Raw genomic sequence first — 17,323 nt, 5'->3', positions numbered from 1 at the left:
ACTTAACACGAAATCACGTGGAAACCCCGCCCCCCTTTTCAAAAGTATGGAATTGATATTGTATCTCTCCAACGAATATATACGAGTTCTATATTCTCGAATCAGAAATGATTGGATCCTATTCACACACATTGACCTCTCTGATATGAAATCACAGTAAATTGAAAAGAGCTGAATACTCAATTGCTTCAAGGATTGGTCGTAGTTTTAAAGCTCTCGGCTTAGCGTAAGAAATTTGGCCGTCAACAGCGGTCGTGAGAAAGATTTGTTCCTACATTGGATCGCCTTCTACTCCTAAGTCCACACTACCCGACTCTCCAAAGGCCGACTTAGCTTGGGAGTTAGCCGATGTGTCAAAGATCCAGATTATCGGTTCGCCGTTCGGGTCGGCGATGTATTCCCACCAAGTACCGAACTCAACATCACTAGAATTTGAATGGTGAGAAATATCCATTGCATTGCCGTCGATGTCTCATGGATGGGCAGATGAGCTCTGGACTATTTTCAACTCTGGTTGCTGTCCTCCGTCGTATGGCCCCTGTTGACTTCCCACGTCAATTCCATTATCTTCGAAACTGTCTGGAGTATTGATTCTTGTCGATTTGATGCTTGATCTTTGGCTGTTTAAGGACGGGTTCTTCGGGCGTGACACCACATCCACGAATTGATTCGATTGCCATTCCTCGAAAACCGAGTCCAATCTATCGGCAACGATTCTGCGCACTTCCTCCCACGTGTTTTGGGTCACAACGGTTTTCCCTGCAAGGCTACTAGTTCGCAATCCTTCGACTACTGCAACAACCGCTCGGCGATGGGAATACTCTCTGTATGAACAGAAGTCTCTTGAGAACCCGAAGTCTATGTATGCTGAATCTGGTCTTGGGTGGTCAGGGAAGATTATATCCCACATTGAAAACCATTGTTCTTCCGCGGTGAGTCTTGGGTTTGATTTGCGAGACAACTGTGAACGCTTGTGTTGGGATATACCCTCCAACAGAGGAGATGGTGTACAGAAGAGGCCTGCAGCATTTCCAATATGTGCCTGAAGTTTATCATGGTCCAAAAAGATTGCCGAGCAACGACTGCAATAAAACTCAGGCGTATGTTTTCTAGCAAGATGTTGCTTGACGTCGCGAATTCTTGAAAGTCTCTTCGAAAAGCAAGCTTGGTGTTTCAAAGGGTCGTTCTTCGCAAACGGGCACGCCAAATACATATCCCGTCCTTTCCCTTTATTCTGCTCTTCTCCTTTTGAAGGCGGGATGGGGGGCTCTTCATCATCAGAATTTTCACTCTTCTTCTCGGTATGGCGTCTCTTTTTTGGCAAGTGAATAGCAGGCGGATGTGCAGGTTGGCCTTCAGAGGATCTGCTCTCGTTAGGCGGTCGTCCGCCGGCAGCCGTGGTTGTATGTCCTGTGACTAGTTCACGAACTAGGGCTACGATCTCAGAATATGCTTTATCATCAAGGCCTGAATGTTCAATGTCGTCTGAAGATGAGTCTGAAAAGGATAGTAGCTCAGAATCCATAGAATCATCATCGGCTCCTGTAGCCATGCTATAAGAATCTTCATCATGCGAAGAGTCGAAGCGTTGTGACGCTGCAGAGAATTTCATCTTGATATCGGATTCCTGTAAAGCTCGGGTTTTTCTCCGCATAGCGGCTAAAGCCTCAGCAGTGGAAATCGGCGGTGGCAACAATAACGCATCCTGGGAAGGCTCATCCTGAACTATCGTGGACGAATTCCAATAGTATATATCCTTCGGCAACTTTAAGGACATATCATGAGGTATCTCGTCGCTCACGTTAGTAAGAAATTGCCCTTTTTTTACGTCCGCATGTGGAACGTCGGCATCATGGGGCAGAGGAAACCTCGGCCATCGGCGGCTGCCATCCGATACTTCGCATGTGGTGGTGCATTCTTCGTCCTTCTGGGGTGTAAAAGAACGTTTTTCAGCTCTAGGGATCTTGTATCGGTGGTTGGCCAAACGTCTTAGCTGGTGAAACCACTCCTTATCACTATTCTCTCCCTCCGGGAGAAAGTCGCGAAACTTAGACATGATATAATGTTCCTACGTGGCGATACGGTAAACCAGGTTAGCCCTTCTACCCTAGAATGCTAATTGTTATGAAGGCTTTCACCTACCAGAGCTAGGTAGCTTAACGATACCAAGTGAAGTATATATTTAATTGATTTCTGCTGCTATATATTTTTAGGCTTCGACTGAATGAACCAGATATAGGTCTGCAACCGTGTGTATAGGTTGAGAGGTGGCGTAGGCTGTGAGGTTATGATTATGGCCTTTGGCGTGTGTGTATGCTGCCAAGCGTATGCTCAATAATGGGACAGACGGGAAAAGAAGAAACTTTGGCAGGATAGCCTAGAGTTTGAAATAAGTATGCGGTGGGTGGCGCATGCCATACCGTTCTTCACAGCACATGCGTGCTGTTGCATTTCATAGGATCGGACTTTACCGGCCTACATACCCTCCTTTTCTCAAAGTAGCCAATCATGTTTTAAAGCACAGCGGTGGTGATAGCTTCAGTTGAAAAATGGCAGTCTTATGAAGAGAATGAAACGGAACATAATTGTGCTAAACTATCAAAGTTAAAAGATCTCAAGTATTTGAAAACCGTGCTGTTAACTCTCATAATGAGCAAACTTAGGGTGCAATGGGTGCAATGGGTGGAATCATTATGTATATATAAGGGGTAAACCGTGAAGATTCAGGTCATATCGCCTCAACATATGTATCTGAACAATTACTCTACTTTAGATCGACAGTTTACATCAAGTTACTTTAGACTCAATACCTACGATAGCCAGACCTTCGCCATGTCAACCAGATCAGATCCCCCAGGGACAGGGAATGAGTCCTCGTAAGCCGAATGTTATATCACAACTCCGGTTCAGCAAAATGGAAGCTAATACAAGAACCGATAGGAGAACCCTGTCAACTTCTCTCGAGGAATACCTCGCTAGCCCCTCGACTATTACCGAGACACTTGCCTTCTCATCCGCAACCAAGGACCCTATGTGCAAGGTCGCCAGCAAAACTAAGGAGACGAAGAAGTCACTTGACGAATGGCAGGCGGAGTGGGACAAGATGGGACAGCCTAAAAAATGATGAATTTCTAAAGCTTCACGTGGGTTGGAACTCATAAGCGACATGTAGAATGACAACACAATATGACACCACCGACGCGCAAATGCGGAGGGAAGTGGTCCAAAGGGGGACGATAGAGGCAATGATAATAAATAAATAAATGAACAAGAACGCTTGGCAACTTGACTTAGACTAGCATCAATCCACCGTAGATCACCTCTTCTCACGAATCAAGGCGACCATCAAATCCTCATAATCCCCGCTCAGCATAGCCTTAATCGCAACTCTCAGCGAAGCCCTAGACTGCGAGTGTCTCTGGTACGCCGCCTTCGCCGCATCCAAGCGGTTGCGATCCCAGTACAGACTCACGACCCTATTGATAAAGAGCCGGTCTTTGCGCGGTGTCCGGTACAGCGGCTTCTCGAGCCTCTTGGCATCTGTGCGGGCCCGGTCAAGAGCGCTTTCGAGCATGTAGAGAAGCGCATCTTCCATGTCCCCACGGAACTCCTTCTCGATGACTTCCTCGAGCGAGCGGTGGTACTTGCGTCTGTACGCCTCCGTGAGAGCATGGAGCTGCGCCGCGTTGGAACTCGTGAAGATTTGAGCTACGGAGATAGCGTTGGAGCCGATAATGCCCTCGGTCGCGCGTTGGAGTTCCGTTACTTTATGGTCGATGTCTGCGGCGATCACTGGAGCCGCGTCTTCGGCCCGCGTGGCTGAGAGTACCATGCTATAGAGCCGGAACATCCTGTCGTCTACGTCGTCTTTGATATCTACTAGCAGGTCGTGGCCCTTGATTCTCTTGTACTCTGCGGTAATGGCGCGGATATCCGCATTGGACCGACATAAGAGGACATCCATCAAAGCATCCTCGTCAGTGCCGGCACGATCAAGTGCTTGGATTAAGTTCCGCACATCGTTTTCCAGTGGGCCACGGATCAAGGCCAGTAACGCGGTTTCGAAGTCACCGCGCGTCTCACTTTCGACATCTTTGGCTAGATCGCGGATGAAGCGCTTGTTGTAATCATTGACAAGCTGTGCCATTGCCCAGGGATTGTCATATTTGGGCGATGTGAGCACGCGGATCAGGGCCGCCTCATCGCATCCCATGCCCTTCATGGCCTTCCGCAGAGCTTCGACATCGGCTGAAGTGTCAACGGGAGCGCAGAACGCTCTCTGGGCCGGGTCATAGCCCGGTGACGCAGGAGTTGGGGGTACGCCGTAGCCGTAACCTTGCATAGGTTGCTGTGGTTGTCCCCATTGAGGAGCTCCCGGTGCTCCCGGCTTGATTTTAATGTTAGTACACCATGACTGCCAATCAGAAATAGGGATGTATGCTTACAGGAGCTCCGTATTGCTGAGGAGGATAAGGCGCTGGGGCCTGAGGGTTACCGGCTTGGTAGGCGTTTGGGGGATACTGTCCATATTGCGCCGGTGGTTGTCCGTACTGTCCTTGAGGTGGCTGTTGAGGGGGGTATGGTTGATTCTGGTATTGTCCTGGTTGGGCTGGAGGGTATTGGCCTGGAGCTTGAGGAGGGCCACCGGCATATTGCTGGGGTGGGTATTGATACTGACTCGTTTGAGGCTGACTCTGAGGCGCATAGTTAGAGTACGGTGGTTGCTGATATGGAGGTTGGCCCGGGGCAGGTGATCCTCCGGGAGGGTAGTAAGGCGCTCCTTGCGGAGGTTGCTGATAGCCCGAATGAGACGGTCCCGGTTGGCTAGGAGGGGGACCTCCAGCCGGAGGGTATTGGCCGTAGTACTGTTGGTTTGGCGGATTCATAGTTGCCAAGGTAAATATATGTGATATTCTGTTCCAGTAATAGGTGAATTGCGTGAATTATGTGAGAGGAATGGGTATAGAATGACAGGAGCTGTTGGTATTAGACATAAGTAAATCTCTTATAAGCTAGAATTTAAATTCAACGACGACAAGAGGCCTCCAGATAGATTTGGTAGATTTGGTAGGAATGCTAGGACCATCGTACTACTTCCATCCCATTCAGCCACGCTTGTTACCCAATTGATTCCCAGCTTGGAAAATCCTTCCCGCCGCGATAACGATTGCTTACCGTTGCCAAGCAATATAGATACAGAGAAAACACAGCTAAGACTTGGGGTTGTCGTAGGGCTGGTAGTATGTTAGGAGAGGCAACCAACCAGGTCTTCAGGAATTATGCCGTCTTCTCGCTGTTTATGGTCCTGTGATGTTCGGTTGAGTACTCGATAGGCATGTTGCTGCGGTCATCACAACCGTTTTCTCTAAACTGCATGCTCACTACCTCCATACTCAAGTCAATGGTAGGTATGGATTTCTTCATGGTTACCAGTTTATATGGATTATCAAGAGGGATCCAACCTTGCGTACTTAAAGTATGGCATGCTTGATTGAAGGAGGTTCATGACGCATGTAGCTCTTCAAGTTGCTATTAAGTACAATGCATATGTAGGTATCAATGAATTACTGTTATCGAGTTTGATATAGTAGGTTGTAAATACATATATGCAGTTATCTTACATCTCTCCCACTTAACGCGTTGCTAGGCGTGTCGCATTGTACAAACGTGGGCGGCAGGACGGTTCCAAACGGTTAGCTGATAAGATAAAGACATTCCCATGTTGATTTCCCCCTTGACAAAAACAAAACAAAAACCAAGAACGTCATCGGCTGTACATATATACAAGATATACAAGATTTTGTGCCAATGGGCTTGTATATAGCCACTCCTGGCTCCACGGGTCGCCATGGACGACTTTTCCGACGACGACTTCGACACTCTGAATGCAAACGTCTTGCAGGAGCTCGAAAATAATGCCATTCAATTCACCCAAGCACAGAAAAAGTACCAATCCACACAATCCCAGCGGTTAGTAGACGATTTCGAGGATGACGACCTTGACGATGCCGTTGTTGAAGATGAGCTTCGCGGGAACTCCGTCCTCCTACCAGAGAAAACGGCTCAATTGCCATCAAGGGTCGTCCCTCAACATCAACAGCACCAAGCATGGTCTGGTCCAGCACCTGTTCCTCCCAGTCGTTTTCGTCCTCAGCCTATTGCTTCCTCTTCTCGGACGCCAATGCTTCAACAGCAACCACCCGCTAGCTCTCGTCAACCGCATCAACAAATAACTCGTCCTCCGGCTCCATCATATAGCCAGATTCGCCCTCCGCCTCCGTTACCTCGACCAACTCCGTCTATCCCTCCACGATATCAAGCGTCCCAAGCGCAAAGGCCAGCTGGTCCATCGAACCAAGACATTATTGCTCTACAGGCCCAAATATTGGATCTAAAAACGAGACTTACTACCAAGGATGGAGAGATAGGGATCGTCCGAAAGCGATTGGAAAAGACGCGCGAAGAGCACGACCGCGAGCTTCAGGCCATAAAGAAACAAGCAGCCGAGCAGGTAGCCAAGCATGAGAGAGCTCTCGAGGCCGCAAAGGTAGCTCAACAAGCTGCTACTACGGAACTTCAGTTTACAAGGAGGGATCTCAAGGACGAATTAGAACGCGCCAAGCGTAAAGATGGTCCTACGACACCTAAGAAGAATGCTGCCGCTAAGTCGTGGGGGATAGCAGACGGATTTGAAGATGTCGAGATTGCGACTAGTCCTAGCAAGGGGCAACGGGGTAGAAATACAGGTGCTGTGGCTAGCGCCGTTGTTGAACCGCCGGCGAGACTGACGAGAACGCCGACGAAAGGAAAGAGGAAACGTTCGGCTATCGACAGTCCCGTAACAGCACTAGAGACCCACTCTGAGGATGTTGTGATGTTAGATGATCCTGTCGCAGATGACAGCAATAACTCTTCGCCAGTGAACATCGTACCTAGGGTTGCTTCCTTCGATGTATGTCGGGGCCCGAATCTATCGATTATTTACCCGTTACGTATATATACTAACAATTACTAGTACATGAAAGTGATACTCAACCATAGCTCTGCGCACGGTCGCCCATTGGCCTTTGAGTATCTAGCTGGTTTTGCGCTTCCGTCAAGGCCTACGGAGAGTCTTGCATCAATACTTTTCCAGAAACTTGCCGTTATTGGAGATCCTCACGACCCTATGCGTCTACCAATAGAATTCTGCGAGGAACTGATTCGGCTGTGGCGTAGCTGTTTGGATGAAAGTTGCGTAAGTACCCTTTTCTTTGATCGTAACAAAATAGGGGGCTGACTAATAACTTCGCAGTTGGCTCCTATAATGGATTTGGTTTCATTGATATATCTAACGCTCCAGCTATATACCATTGCTGTTGCGCCATACATCGCCCCCTCCCTTCTACCGGTCGCGATGGACTCCTGCTTTGAGGTGGCGATCCCTAGATTTTACCACGAGGGCCCTGGAGATCCACCGAAAGACACCTGGAAGAATTTCAACGCAAACATCTCAACTACTGAGATTCTCTCGCTATTATATTTGACAGCTTTAGACTGCGCGGCTTCGCCCCCCGTTGGTGGTGTTACGGACCCAGCAATCGATTTTTGGAGCCAGGTTCAGGTCGAATTTGTCCTCTTGCATCTTAGTCAAAAGCATCCGGTGGAGGATTATCTAATCATATTAAGATGGCTATGTACATCTGTTTTCCCCGATAGCATCGGTCCAATTTGTCCTGATCGGACGGTGGAGGTGGTAGCGAGTGCGTTGATCGAGCGAATTTCACACCAGCTTGTCGAGAAGCCACTTTGGGATATTGATCAGTATAAGCTGCGCAGTGTTCGAAATGGAGTATTGCGGACGTTGGCCGCTTTTGCTAGATCATCTTTTGGTCTTGCCCAGCTTGCCATAAATAACTACGCCATCCCACGTTTAGTCACCTTGCTGTCGTCGTGTATAGACGAGCTATACGACGGGGATATGCGATACGAATCTTCGGATGACGATGATTCACAGAGAGAGCTGCAGACTTTGGTGGCTCGTTCCGTTTTACTTTTACATACAATCATCACAAACCCCTTAACTGCCGACTTGGTAAATGTTTCGGCAAAACTAACTAAACCGACGGGAGCGTCACAAAAGTACCTGCTGAGTTTAGGACGGCTCAATTTTTCGGAGGATTTAGTATCGGAGGAAACGGCGGAACTGGCGCATGAACTGTTGGAATTGGCAGTAACCCCTGAAGAGGGCGAGGAGTTGGGACGGTTCTTTGGGGGATGAAGTCCTTTTTTCCTTTTGGTTAAGCATTCGAAGATACCTTAGATACCAGGTCCGGCGGAAATTCACAAAAGGTTCAAGACATGATATTGTATAACTTGGTTTGCCTATCACGGACGGTGATGATTCCATCTAGAGGTTGAGTAGGATCAACATATTTCCGTTTGATGGAAAGTCGTAGCAATCTCGGAAAACGGTTGGGAGCGTAAGGCTGATGATGAAGACCCACACACTTCGCCGCGCAGAAGACATCCGGACTAATTGCATAGGTACCAACTGGCCTTCGACACATGTCATGGCCATTGGTTTGATAGTAATTGTAGTGGTGTCTACAATACCTCGGTAGCTTGAGTCGGGGGATAATTAAGGAAACATAATATCCGAATATTGAAATATACCCATCTTTTCATCTTTGTTTATTATTATGTATTTTGTAAATATGTACATAAAAGAAGTTGAGAATTGATCGCAGCTAACCGTCCACTAAGTTAGTCCGGTCAGGGGTGTTAAAAACGTTGAGAAGCAATACGCTTTTTTTTCAATGCATGACATGTGAATATTGATTGTAGGTAAGTTTATTAAGGGGCAGAGGGGGACGGATCAAACGGACGGGATGACGACACGGGTCGACGGATTAGATTTAAAGGCCGGGAATTGATTGGGCTGAATGGGATTCGATGCAATTATACGTGATACGCCACAGATTACACCTGATTACACCCATCAAATCGATCAGACTCGGGTCTAAGCCACCATTTGACGTAGCCAAGCATTAGGCTGGGTGCAGATGGATGCAAATAGCTCAGCCAGCCAAGCAACTGCAATCAACCGTATCCATTAGAACATTGAACCTTAGACCTTAGAGGCGTGCGACCCAAACCAGGCTTAAAAAATCCAGACAGAAGAAAAATAAGTGCACGATGTTGTCCAACTAATTACACGAATCTCTTAAAGACACGACACCGTAACAATAAGCAAACAAGAAGGAAGACGGGGAAATACTATTGTCTCGTCCTGTTCTTGACTTCTGTTCTTGACTTCTTTTCTCGACCTTCCTTGTTCCAAATCTACTACGAATTCATTAATCAATAACCAAGGACGTGGTGTCTAAGGCAGCTTTTTTCACGCGCCGACCTTCCGACATCCCCACCCTCTCTCAACGCTTCACATTCACATTGAGCCTCATCCTTTGTTACACTTGTTCGACAATCAGCTTTGTCGGGCAGGTCAGGCTGCAAACTTGGCGAGTTACTCCTACAGCTGTCTCTATCGTCCTACTATACAGAGACGACAGAGGCCACTATTTCTTTTAGGACCATCCGCATTCTTAGCTTAGCAACTCCGTCGATCCGCGACTAGCGCAAACCCTTCGCAGTTTAGACGATTACCAATACTACGACCTTCGATTCTCACCCACCACCCGCCGAATAGTTGTTGTCGCATTAGCAAGTAAAGGCACTCCGCGCTATTTCCTCAACCTTGCAACTCCTGCTCAATCTACGAAGCTCACATCAACCACCATGACGAAACCGCGTCGTGGGGTTCGCTTCCCCAACCGGAATGGCCATGCTGCTGATGGTAGGAGATCCAGCTTCAGCGAGATAAGCGAAGATGGATCAGGGTCTCCTGTTAAGATCAAGAGCTCGCCGCATTTAGACGGCATCAGCGAGGTACATTCGCATACTCCTCGAAGCATTGTATGCTTGTTTGGCTTGAAGCTAACATAACTTTTCTTTAGAAAGGACCTGAACAACCACCAATGTCCGACTACGAGAAGAAAAAGGCCAACTTCATCACCCGAACCTTTTGGACCTTCGTCATGATCGGAGGCTTCTTCTCAGCCCTATTCGCGGGCCATATTTATATCATTGCCTGTATCACCATCGTTCAGATAGTCTCCTTCAAAGAAGTTATTGCGATCGCTAGTGTTCCTAGTCGAGCTCGACAACTACGGCCTACGAAGAGTTTGGACTGGTACTGGCTTGCCACTACAATGTACTTCTTATACGGCGAGTCTGTCATCTACTATTTCAAGCATATTGTGTTGGTCGACAAGGTCTTGCTCCCGCTTGCCACACACCACCGCTTCATCAGCTTCGTCCTTTACGTCATTGGCTTCGTCTTCTTCGTCGCCAATCTCAAAGCTGGTCACCTTAAATTCCAATTTGCCAACTTTGGCTGGACTCATATGGCCCTGTACTTGATTGTCGTACAGGCGCATTTCGTCATGAACAACGTCTTCGAGGGCATGATCTGGTTCTTCCTACCTGCCGCTCTCGTTATTACCAACGACATCTTTGCCTACGTATGCGGTATCACCTTCGGCCGTACCCAGTTGATCAAGCTTTCCCCCAAGAAGACAGTGGAAGGCTTCGTGGGTGCTTGGTTCATGACTATCCTATGGGCTATTCTTCTAACCAATATCTTGATGCGTTCCAAGTATTTCATTTGTCCTGTCAACGACCTTGGCGCCAATATCTTCACCGGTCTTGAGTGCGACCCTAACCCCGTATTTATTCCGCACACCTATACCTTGCCTCATCTATTCTTCCTTCCGGAGGGAACTAGTTTCTCCTTCACTACCGAGCCTATGCAATTCCACTCCATTATTCTAGCTTCCTTCGCATCTTTAATCGCACCTTTTGGCGGCTTCTTTGCCTCGGGACTCAAACGTACCTTTAAGATCAAGGACTTTGGTGATTCGATTCCGGGACATGGCGGTATGACCGACAGAATGGATTGTCAATTCATCATGGGATTTTTTGCTTTTATCTACTACCAGACCTTTATTGCGCAGCATAAGGTCAACGTTGGCGCCATCATGGAGTTAGCCATTACAGGGTTAACACTAGAGGAGCAGATGGAACTGGTGAGGGGAATGAGCAGATATCTAGAAAACCAGGGAGCCTGGGGCCCGGGAGTGAGTATCTCAATTACCTTATGTTATAAGTCTATTAACTAACATCGATTAGGTCCATGATTGTCTAGAACAGGTATTACCGGCCCGGCGATAGGGACGGGTCGGACACGCGCTCTGGTAGTAAAGGTCCATGAGCAGAGGTATACTATGTATGTGTGTATAGCTACTCGGTTCAGTAGCCCATTAATGAATTGACGAAGATTTATCGGATCCGGGTTTTGCATCTCTCTGAGCAAGAGACTACATGGTGATTTTACCAAGTATGGACAGACCATGACCTAAAAAAAGGGGGCCGGGGGGCGAAAGGTTTAGGGGTTTGGTGTGTTCTTTGGGATTTAGTAGAAGACAAAATAGGAAAGGGAAAACAAAACCCTTCTTCTTCTTCTTGGATCTGGGCTACGTGTATTATCTCTCTTGTATTATCTAAGTGCCTAGGCCCATCTCAACACCACACCACATCACACCCATCTTCCAAAAAGTTCTTAACTCGTGTCAACCGGAGTTTATTGGGTGGAGACGTGGCGCTGAATATTGGATGCAGCCGGCACAGATAGGTAATCCTGTCTTTCGAAGTATTCTAGGTCGCCGACCCAAGTCGGTCCGTTCACGATGTCAGAAGTTCTGATGGGGAGTAGGGAAGGTTCGTTGTTATGAATCGCGAAAAGGAGGGTATCCATACCAAATACACATGTTTCTTTTTTTTTCACCCGATGGAAACGATTTCGCCTGGCTCCTCCGGCGCTGCTGACCCGAAGCTAGAACTTTCACGGATATATCCCGAGTTTTCCGTCTCTTAGTCAGTTCTTACTTCATCGTGGAATATCGTATTTTGAGGAGACGTGTCGTAGCCGACTTACTATCTACGTATATTTACTTGGGTAACTGGGGTTTTTTTGTGACACGGAAGCTGAATAACTAGGCTGGAACTTGTCAAAAAGAAATAAGAATGGTGTTCACGTGTCCAGCTCAAGCAAGGATCTAGCCAGGAGAAGGTATTGTGGTAGCCGTTGCGATTGGCATAATCTTGCGAGATCTTGTGGTACGCCGGATGGTACTCGGCGCAATGTAGTAAGATATCTACCTATCTAGTAGAACTAGGTAAACCCCAAGTATGACAGATCTTCGTCCATCGTCATCCCGTACACCGGCCGAACCTCGCCGCGCCGCCGGGTTTAGGCCGCGCGAAAAGGCACCGCGTCTTCTTGGGGTCGCCGAAGAGAAGATGTGGTGTGGATATCGCGGTGTTCGGTGGCGCCCTGTCTCGCATTTCGTGCATACCTAGACTTGTCAAAAAGAAGTTCGCGTCAAGCGAACTCAATCTTATCCTCCACACCTAGGACGGTACGATTCCTATTGGGTCTCGCTCCTAAACTAGCGGGAAACCGCCTTTCCCGTTCTAACGGCTCAGCTTACTAGAGGTGGCCGGAATAGTCAAGAAGTGAGGTGAGCGATACTGTGTTCGTGAGCCTTCGACGCCTCTTTTTGCGGCAATTTACTTTACTTTGCTTAGTGTTGTCGCTGCCCACGGGGAAGTTCGATAAGGTTTGTAGGGCTTGGGTGAGCATGGGGGTGCCCACGTGTGGTGGAAGCAAGATGTGAACCCGTGGACGTGGGCTTATGCAGCCATCGACCATCCCGATGACATACCTACCTAGGTAACCACTTGGGCTGCCTGGGGTAGCATGGATTACAGGTTGGGACTATCAGGGTATTTAGGAGTTTGTTTCATGTTGCAGTTGAAATGAGGAGGTAGGAATGGATATCTGATGAATACGGTATTCATCGTAATGCTAGTCTAACACCAAGGAACATCGGATGTTGAGAATGTACCTAGGACTTGTCGGTCTATCGACATGTACCACCAACGCTGGAAGCTCATTCCATCATAGAATACTTCTGAATTCGTTGGTTTCGTCAGATACACCACCAACAGGCTTCTGCATGGTTCCCCGAGTCGATCTCACGCATTAGCGCTGACAACTCCGGGGGGTTCACCCACGTTTGTGCCACTCGGCCGGAACTGAATTATCATTTCGATGGGTCCGAGAAGCAATAATTGATAAAGGAAACACGGCATTGGGACGGAGTCGAGCGAACGAGTGAGTCCGCCAGTACCCGAGCAAGTGGTTAGGCGGGCGATCAATGCCGCTTACCCAGCTTTCTCTCGCCGCCGATCTGAACTACATATCGTTGGGGTTACCAAAGGTATGAAGGTGATACTTGGTGGGTGAGCACGACACTATCAATAATATACCCAAGGCTACGGCGCACCTAGCTCTGACGAGATTAGGTTATGACGAAGGGTTTACATTGGATGTGCTGTTATGTATAGCGCGTATCTTATAGTTGGACATACAAGATTAATTGAGTCGGAAAGCTCGGTTGATACCTAGTCAACGATAAAGTGATACAGATGAGTTCAGAGATCTGGAAAGGAGATTTAATTTAATAAACGGGCATTGATACCCAAGTCCAATCCTTGTTGGTTGGGCGGAACTAACGGGCGAAAGAGGCGCACATTGCATTGCATCGCATAAGCATGCAAGAGATTTGAAGTGCTGTACCGATTAGGTAGGATGAGAAGGGTAACTTGCAGCATGACTATTCGACGATGCCCTCAGCCGAGACACCCATTAAGGCAGGGCTGGCTTGGTGGCTTCCTAGATATTCGATATTCCTTGAACCTTGAGTTTCCTCGATGTCGAATGAAGGTGCAATCTCTTCCGATACTTGCTTTATGATCACCCGATGCTTCGATGCAACCACCGCGACGATATTAGTCGTGCGAAATATTATGCGAAGATGTGAGGCGAAGTGTGACACTTGCGCATCTACGAGGAAACCGGCGAAGGTAATAAGATATCCGGTCGACTCAAGCCGATTACTTGGCTGCCTAGATGTGTGTATGTATCTAGGTACGTATGTCGGTGTGACGATGGCTTAGATTGTGTTCCTCTTAGATAGGTATGTTAGTTGGGTCGAAGATGGGAGAAAACCGTGGGGTTGCGCATTGAGACATTTTGGTTCGTGCTGATGGTTGCGCGTTCCTACCGGTCAGTGATACTTCTTTGGCGTTTCAAAGTTCCGGATATCCCATCACAGGTTGACATGACAACATATCGCACCCTCCATTTTCCAAGAGTGGCCTGAGTGGCCTGAGTGGGTTGAAGTTTGAGGGGGGCGAATCCGCCGTCGAGTCATCTAAAAAGCAAGTATCATGAAGGCAGGCATCCTCTAGGATTCCCAAGGTACACGAGAATACGCGCTTCGCATCGGTCGGGCGATATAACCTATTCCTGTGATCAAACTGCGGATGATGGATTGATATGACTTTAAGGAACATGACCACAAGTCACACGTATTGGATGTGGTGAATGTGTTAGGAGTAAGAGGTTGAAGAAGAGTTTGGATTGGAGAAATTCGAGACCGTTGGAGAATATGATTGGAGAGAGGCGAAGCTTGGGAACCCGCAACCTTGAACCGGGTAAATAGGTAGGTACTTATCAGTTTGAGTTACACATCCATGGATACGTTATAACCATATGCACAACCCGGTGAAATGATCGTACTTGCCTGTACCAAGGCAAAGTTTAGCAAGTTAAGGTTAAATGGTCCTAGAATAACTTTAGTGTATAATTGGCTACTGCGACTGAGGACAGGGTATCTGCAACCTCCTGATTGGGTACCATGTCAATGGCACTTCCTATGTGCTACAACTTCTATACAATTCATTACAATGTCACATCTTTGAACCCGATCCATCACCTTGACGGCCAAGATTATCGTGGTACCTAGATACGAACCTACGGAATGTATACGCGAACGTATACCAGTCCTCGAAGCCTCCTTCGTCACGATGGATCGGTTTGTGTTTCTAACTGGTGGCTCTAGCCACTCCCACTCGCCGTTATCATGTCGTGGGACGTGTCATTCATGACCGCGTGGTGATATACACATACACACACATACACACACATACACACGCATGCCATGTGCATGGCTCAACGTGACCGGGATGAGAGCAAGTCCTTTCGTACGAATTGGGTGTTTGCCTATCGACCTACGTGTTACGACGCACCGGAGGGTATTTAGACTGCCTATGTAGTCTTCCTGAAAGTCCGGTGATGTAGGTAAAGCTAAACCGTCTTCCTACATCTTCCTACTTCTTCCTCTGTGTCTTTCCTTAGCCCAATTTCGTCTAATTAAGATGGCTATCGGCAGTGTCAAGTCTAGAGTCAGGTCATTTTTCCGACCTGGCTTAGCTAAGAGGAGAAGATCAAGTAACACATCTTCGGAATGTGAGCACAAGAAAATAAAGAATGAGTTGATGGCGCCAGCCCAGACCGACGCCATCAATAATGCTGCTGTCGGTATCGATGGCGTCGGGCTTGATATGCAACTCGCTAGCCCGTTCTTCCGGAACCTTCCTATCGAGATCCGGAGGATGATATATAATCTCGTCTGGACCGGCCCCTACGATCACAAATACCATGCTGGCCGCGGTCGTCACATTCATTTCCAAAATGGCCATTGGATTAATGCAAGATGTGTCATGTATGAGGATGACGAGGACCTCGATCTCCTCCAGAAGAATAGTATGTCGTTTTCCCTTCCATACTCATCGAGGAAGCCATGATCCCTTCTATTACCCGTATAACACCCATACATCGTTGACAGAAAGGATCGTAGCTAATATAATTATTTATAGTGGACTCAATGCATAGTTCGGGGAAAGGTGACTTAGTCATGTGGCAGAGGAGGCTGGCGTCGACCTGGGGATGCCGACATTGGAGATGCGAAGAAAGAATGCAATATGAGAGAAGGAAGTCGGTGGACCACACTGACTTCATGTCCATGATGCTGGTTTGCAAGCGCATGTAGGTTCCCACCGAAGCCCCATCGTACCCGCTATTGTGCTTCGCGTCGCCCACAACGAAGTTCGGTATCATCAGACTAACCTGCCGGGTGCATAGGTTTCCTGAAGTCGTCGAGTCGATATTCGAGTCGCACCAGTTTCTATTCAATGACTTCTTCTCCGCACACAGGTTCTTCGTCTACAACCCATCACCGTATATCCCGTACATGCGTCATCTGGACCTGTCGCTCAACCTTCCTTTTCACGAATACGCGCCGTTCGTCATTGACGCACCAAAAAGCCGAGTCCGCGAACTCTGGAAGGCCCTAGAACGCATTTCGTGCCTGCATACTTTGCGCATCTCCCTTGACATTTACGATCGCGGCGCATGGCGCAAGATTCCGGAACGGGGTGTTACGGAGCAGCTCAGGAACCTGAAGGTGCTGAAAGATTTCACCCTCGAATTACCACCGTCGCTGCCTATCAAGGCAGACATCCCAAATATGCACAATCTCGATGCCCAAGGAGAAGAACCATTCACGGTTGTGCGCCGCCCTCCTTTGCGATACTGGCAATTCACTCCCGGCCAGGTAGAGCGCTTCACGTGGGACACGCACACGAAAGGCCAGCAGAGCCACTGCTTCATTACTTTGGCTAGAGAGGCGAGGAATGTTCCGAATCCGTACTTATTGGACTTCTTTTGAAGACGCCATGCTATAGATGGTGAGAACGCACGTTGATTGGTTCTTCGTCGGTATAGGAGCCTGTAGGGTCTCCAAACAGAAACTGTTTCCTAACATCACATGTCTACCATTAATCTATTAACCTCGAATGACTCATTTCGGATAGGGTCGTCTGGATGGATCGGGATGCATTTTTATCAAGTTGGTTTGCAGTTGATGCATGTCCTTCTGATCATATTACTCTGTCATTAGTTCTCATAGGAAACGCCATCCTGCCCCCCCTATTGCGCCCCCGTTACCCCTTTCGTACGTATGAATACTACACTGCATCAGCCACAGTCACATCGGACGGCTGCCGTTGGTTAAGTGTAGTAACACAGCGGCCAACGCCCCCCACTTCATCTTGCCGGCCAATATAGGACGCGGCAGAGTGCCGCATCGGATTACGCCATGTATATGAACCGTTTGCGGCCATGACATAACCTGATTTTATGTGGATATTACAGATCCCCATTCATGATCCGGTGTTACATTGGTTAGATTCATATGTAGCTAGATTCAACGAAGGAGAGTAGGTTACATCGAGTAAAGTTCGTAAGGCAGGCTAC

The 17,323-nt window shown here is 48.0% G+C and overlaps 5 protein-coding genes across 5 annotated transcripts; 3 read left to right on the top strand and 2 right to left on the bottom strand.

Moving 5' to 3' along the window:
- Positions 1-472: 472 nt before the first annotated feature.
- Positions 473-2,056, bottom strand: F4807DRAFT_464063 (uncharacterized protein; the record flags this gene model as incomplete). Its single annotated transcript, XM_048002066.1, has 1 exon — positions 473-2,056. One exon carries the CDS (start codon positions 2,054-2,056, stop codon positions 473-475), a length of 1,584 nt encoding a protein of 527 aa, XP_047850573.1.
- A 623-nt stretch (positions 2,057-2,679) lies between these two features.
- F4807DRAFT_440598 (Annexin) lies at positions 2,680-5,509 on the bottom strand. Its single transcript, XM_047999320.1, has 3 exons — positions 5,264-5,509; positions 4,446-4,977; positions 2,680-4,387 (listed from the first exon to the last, which is right to left on the bottom strand). The coding sequence occupies exons 2-3, from the start codon at positions 4,884-4,886 to the stop codon at positions 3,317-3,319; spliced, it is 1,512 nt and encodes a 503-aa protein (XP_047850572.1). The 5' UTR covers positions 4,887-4,977; positions 5,264-5,509; the 3' UTR covers positions 2,680-3,316.
- An 81-nt stretch (positions 5,510-5,590) lies between these two features.
- F4807DRAFT_440595 (uncharacterized protein) lies at positions 5,591-8,722 on the top strand. The gene is made up of 3 exons (XM_047999319.1): positions 5,591-6,952; positions 7,016-7,237; positions 7,295-8,722. Exons 1-3 carry the CDS (start codon positions 5,849-5,851, stop codon positions 8,258-8,260), a joined length of 2,292 nt encoding a protein of 763 aa, XP_047850571.1. The 5' UTR covers positions 5,591-5,848; the 3' UTR covers positions 8,261-8,722.
- A 1,055-nt stretch (positions 8,723-9,777) lies between these two features.
- F4807DRAFT_470475 (phosphatidate cytidylyltransferase) lies at positions 9,778-11,566 on the top strand (the record flags this gene model as incomplete). Its single annotated transcript, XM_048002817.1, has 2 exons — positions 9,778-9,927; positions 9,996-11,566. 2 exons carry the CDS (start codon positions 9,778-9,780, stop codon positions 11,217-11,219), a joined length of 1,374 nt encoding a protein of 457 aa, XP_047850570.1. The 3' UTR covers positions 11,220-11,566.
- A 3,590-nt stretch (positions 11,567-15,156) lies between these two features.
- Positions 15,157-16,885, top strand: F4807DRAFT_243707 (uncharacterized protein). Its single transcript, XM_047994313.1, has 3 exons — positions 15,157-15,772; positions 15,886-16,054; positions 16,151-16,885. The coding sequence occupies exons 1-3, from the start codon at positions 15,385-15,387 to the stop codon at positions 16,734-16,736; spliced, it is 1,143 nt and encodes a 380-aa protein (XP_047850569.1). The 5' UTR covers positions 15,157-15,384; the 3' UTR covers positions 16,737-16,885.
- The last annotated feature ends 438 nt before the right edge of the window (positions 16,886-17,323 follow it).

This window comes from Annulohypoxylon truncatum, assembly GCF_022578515.1.
Source record: "Annulohypoxylon truncatum strain CBS 140777 unplaced genomic scaffold F4807scaffold_37, whole genome shotgun sequence".
Lineage (NCBI taxonomy): Eukaryota > Fungi > Ascomycota > Sordariomycetes > Xylariales > Hypoxylaceae > Annulohypoxylon > Annulohypoxylon truncatum.
This window is presented reverse-complemented; position numbering and strand designations above follow the sequence as displayed.